Here is a 4,434-nt window from a genome sequence, read left to right as displayed (position 1 = left end):
TTTGAATGCTTAATACATCTAAATATTATACATCTAGCATATTTCGAACTGATTTCTACTTCTCTCTCGAATCTCTCCGTCTCTCTCTCGTTCTTCTTCTTCGTTTTCTTCAACAATTTTTTTTTTTTTTTCAAAACCAAACCGCAAAACCAATCAAAAGTAACTAAACCGCAAAGAAACTGTGCCGTTTGGTTCACTCGTTAGGGGTATTGTCGTCCTAAAAAGCCTTAACTGTCAAAACGTGAGAACCAAATCTCACTTTGCCAAACTGTGAGAGTAAATGTTTTTTTTAACATAAACGTGAAAATTTCTTTTCTTTTTATTCACTTGTTCAACTTCCTCACATGAGGGGGGGTGAGGAGGTATTTATAGCCTCCAAGGTTAGCTTACAAAGTCTCTAGATTATTCTACCATCATCTCTATAACTCTACTAAAATATCAAGATTTTATCTTACAAACTTCTAGATTATTCTACATAATTTTCTAAATATCTATCTAATAGAATTCTCTAGAACATTTAAGGAGGTGATGATTTTTCTATGATGCTCTAGAGAAATCTAGAACTTAGGCTTAACTTTGGGTTTTATCCAATATAGAATATTGAATTATAAACCCATAATTAAGCTTAAACCAAAATCAAGTTTAACTTCAATATCGCAAACGCCGATGATTCATCAACAGCTCCGACCGTCTCCGCCGTGGCCGGAGAAAAACATCCAATTTCCGCCTCCGGCATGATCCACGAGTGTTCCATCTGTCATAAAGTGTTCCAGACGGGTCAAGCTCTCGGCGGTCACAAATCTACTCACCGAAACAAACCACCAACGAAAGTCGCAAAAGCCGATGATTCATCAACAGCTCTGACCGTCTCCGCCGTGGCCGGGGAAGAATATCCGATTTCCGCCTCCGACAAGACCCACGATCGAGTGTTCAATCTGTCGTAAAGTGTTCACGACGGGTCAAGCTCTCGGCGGTCACAAACGCTGTCATAGATAGTGTCAGTACGAAGGCGCTAATTGGTTACTATTTTAATGAAGAAGGTTGATGTTTTTTTTTGGTTTACTAATGAAGGTTTAATATCTTAATTACGAAGTCGACCCCCGCGGATAAGTAAACTGAAAAAAAAGAAATTAACATTGCTAATTCTTTTTTTATATTTTAAGTCATTGTTATGTAAGTAAGAGTTTCTATATAGAATCGGTATTTCAAATTTAGTTTCTCTACCAATTTGGTTTTCTGGTTTTTTTTTTCCTCTTGTATTAGAATAATAATACTGATGATTACATAACTAACCTAATGAAAAACATCAACGAAAGGTTTGTGATCGGTTGGTCTTTACTGCTATAAGATTGAGAAAGATGATATGTGATTCTGGAACTCCCTTGCTTAGAAGCAAAGTTAGCTTTCACTGCAGAGTATCCTGTTACCACCTTTCCAAGACCAGAAAAATCAAAAATGTTTAATTAGTTTTGATTTGATGAAAAACAGATGATGAGTTTAATTAATTTACTTGGCTCACAAGTATTAGAGAGAAATAAGGTTCCTTGGGCAATATATGTTTTGGGGATCCTCCTCCCTAGAGAATTAGGTCCATATATTACTAGTAACAAGCTCAACACGTACGTTGTTCGTGTAACTGAGACATGATCATATACTGTTACTGGTCAAACAGTGATCTCTAACGCCATTGGATAAATTCTCCATGTCTTGTTCAATCTTATGATAGTCTTAATTAAAAGAAGAAAGATAACGAAAAGGATAGTAAGTATTCAGGACACTGCGTGTAGAGATATTAGCGGGAACAAAAAACACTGTCATCTCCAGTCGAAAGCCGGCGACTCAACGGAAAAAGAGAATTTGGTAAACCAGCCGGTACGATTTGCACAAACCAAAGTTGAACTAGCCGGTAAGAAAGTTGTTTTTTTATAGGATTCGAAAGAAAGACAGAATTAGAGTAACAAGATCCTTAAACATGGGAAAATCAGAGATTTGATATCGATTCATTCATTCCTCCATAGCTTCACCGACTTCTGTAATTTCGACTCGCTCCAGCAATGGGGTGATTTTGGTAAGAAGAACCTCTGTTACACAATAAACCAACAAGATGATAAGTGAGAAATTAAAAGCCTGAGGGTAACGATATGCAAGTTTAATTTGTTTGTTGTGTTGTGCATGTGTTCAAGAGTAACATAATTACCGGTTTTCTTGGTGAAGGAATAGCCTTTGCTGCTGACATAGGTTCTTGGGTTTGGTTCCATGTAATTCCTCAGGTATTCCTTGTTCCCCTGTTTGCCAACACAGTGTCAAACAATAAGCTCGAAAAGAGTTTAAATTTGGAAGTGAAAAACTTGGTCAGCTTGCTGCTGAACATGATTGCATTGCATGCATTAAACCAAATGGAGAGGACATTTTGCATTAATATAATGGCAATGCTGACCAAAGGGAGTTTTGTACATTAATCAAAGGTACTGCATGGTTAAAGAAGCAGGGTGAAGAGACAAACCTTTGTGATCACGCAGATGTCTACGTTGCTACCACTACCCAGGTCATTGAATATACCAGAGCATATGGCTTCAGCGACCAACTTAATTCCTTCATCCCTCTAGAGTATTTTATTTTGTAACAAGAAATTAATCAGACAGAAGAAGATAATGCATCTGGAAACTGAAAGATGAATATTTTCGCTTTACTTACAGTTAGGCCTTCTTTGTACTTCGCCTCAAACACAGACATAGCAGCAAGAGAACCAGAACCCATTGTAGCAAATGGAAGAGTTTCAGTTAAACCGTTTGGGTCAATCTGTGTGTAAGACAAATAGTCAAATGTCATATATATATATATATCATATATATATATATGGATAACAACAAACAAACAAACAAAAAAGAAAAGAAAACTCTTCTCAGTAGATAGCATCTAAAACTTACAGTATGCAGATGTGGGCCAGTGATATCAACTCCACCAAGCACAAGCGCAGCAGAGACATGACCTTGATAGCTGAAATAAAACTTAGGCAGCTAAGCAATCTATGTTTCTCTAAGACGAGTTTCTGTAATAGATAGAACAAAAAAAGTTTACCTGAAAAGATGTTTTTTGAGGAGAGTTAAAGCAGTAATAACCCGAGAGTCACGACCAGTCTCGTAACGATGCAATCGCAGCTGTGAGCTGACCATATCTGGAAAATGAGAATGAAGTTAAAACATACCGATGCATTATGTCAATTAGATTCTGATTTCTTTAACAGGTAGAGAAAACAAAATCTATCAACAAAAGGGTTAGAAAGGAGATACCAGTAACTGCTTCAGTGTCAGCCGCGGTTCCTGCACCACAACAATATATGTTTGGTGCCATATAGTGAATCTTTTCACAGTTTTTATCAGCAACAATGGGCCCCTCGGTCGCTCGGGTATCTGCCCCTAGTATCACACCATCCTATACAAAAACCGAATAACAAAATCAACAACATTGTACAGATTCCACAATCCTTTTACTCAATATATAGCCAAGAAGAAACTATGGGAGGATGAAAACCATACCTTGAAAATCAAACCGACAATGGTTGTTCCGGTCTTCAAGAAAGACGGAGCTTTAAGACCCTCTTGTGTAAGCATCTCATTTCTCTTACACAAGTCGAAGCTAAACCCACCCTTTGCCGAAACATCTACTGTTGATTGCGACATTTTTTAAATTGAACACCCTACAAGAACAAAAGTGAGAACCCGCAAGAGAGAAAAAAAACAAAACATATGTTGTTTTCATGACGAAATTCATAACAAAACAAATCTACCTCAAGCAAAACAACAACCTTAATTCTACATCTTTACATCCAAAGCTAACGTCTTCCCCTGTTTGTCCCCAAAAAAAAAAAAAAAAAAAAAAAAGCTAACGTCTTTCCCAAGCTTCCATTACACAACGGAAAGTTCACAACCAGATCTTCTCACTTAGAAGACAGTAACGAAATTCTAAAGCAAACCCAAGAAAAAATTATACTTCAGAACTCAATTGATTCACCTCTTTGTCCCAAGTTTGGTTAGAAGAAACACGATGCACATAGTCACATAAAGACAACGAGAGAGAGAAAGAGAGAAAGAGAGCGCAAGAGAGAGGAATTACAACAAACCTGAAACAAATCCGGCGAGAGATCCGGCAAAGTAGTGAAAAAAAAAACCTAAGTCTCTTAATTCTTTCTTTCGTCGGAGAATGAGAGAGGAGGAGAAGAGAATCAATGTTGTCTGACGAAAAAAAAAGAACAAAAATCAATGTTGTTTCTTAATATTTATTTGTAGGAAGATCTTTGGGCCAAAAGAAAATGAGGTATTTGGGCCCTTGAGGGGTAAATAAAAGTTATTATTAGTGACGTTAAACAAAAAAAAAAAAAAGTTATTATTAGCATATTTTTTGTAACTTTCTTCTTACAAACCTCTCCGAAATCAG

The 4,434-nt window shown here is 36.8% G+C and overlaps 2 protein-coding genes across 2 annotated transcripts; one reads left to right on the top strand and one right to left on the bottom strand.

Moving 5' to 3' along the window:
* Positions 1–344: 344 nt before the first annotated feature.
* LOC9323131 (zinc finger protein AZF2) lies at positions 345–944 on the top strand. The gene is made up of 2 exons (XM_021010058.1): positions 345–362; positions 642–944. Exons 1-2 carry the CDS (start codon positions 345–347, stop codon positions 942–944), a joined length of 321 nt encoding a protein of 106 aa, XP_020865717.1.
* Positions 945–1,819: 875 nt separating this feature from the next.
* Positions 1,820–4,226, bottom strand: LOC9323130 (proteasome subunit beta type-7-A). The gene is made up of 9 exons (XM_002887019.2): positions 4,121–4,226; positions 3,537–3,697; positions 3,291–3,432; positions 3,079–3,175; positions 2,928–2,997; positions 2,695–2,799; positions 2,504–2,602; positions 2,198–2,285; positions 1,820–2,081 (listed from the first exon to the last, which is right to left on the bottom strand). The coding sequence occupies exons 2-9, from the start codon at positions 3,678–3,680 to the stop codon at positions 2,005–2,007; spliced, it is 822 nt and encodes a 273-aa protein (XP_002887065.1). The 5' UTR covers positions 3,681–3,697; positions 4,121–4,226; the 3' UTR covers positions 1,820–2,004.
* Between the last annotated feature and the right edge of the window lie 208 nt (positions 4,227–4,434).

Source organism: Arabidopsis lyrata (genome assembly GCF_000004255.2).
Source record: "Arabidopsis lyrata subsp. lyrata unplaced genomic scaffold ARALYscaffold_2, whole genome shotgun sequence".
Lineage (NCBI taxonomy): Eukaryota > Viridiplantae > Streptophyta > Magnoliopsida > Brassicales > Brassicaceae > Arabidopsis > Arabidopsis lyrata.
This window is presented reverse-complemented; position numbering and strand designations above follow the sequence as displayed.

Bases quoted from the DNA above. Each gene is read 5' to 3' on its own strand.
- LOC9323130 (XM_002887019.2), bottom strand. From the start codon at position 3,680: ATGTCGCAATCAACAGTAGATGTTTCGGCAAAGGGTGGGTTTAGCTTC. The intron at 2,998-3,078 runs GTAAACTTTTTT...GTTTTATTTCAG, and splicing joins CTCAAAAAACATCTTTTCAG to CTATCAAGGTCATGTCTCTG. The intron at 2,800-2,927 runs GTAAGTTTTAGA...TCTTACACACAG, and splicing joins CTGGCCCACATCTGCATACT to ATTGACCCAAACGGTTTAAC.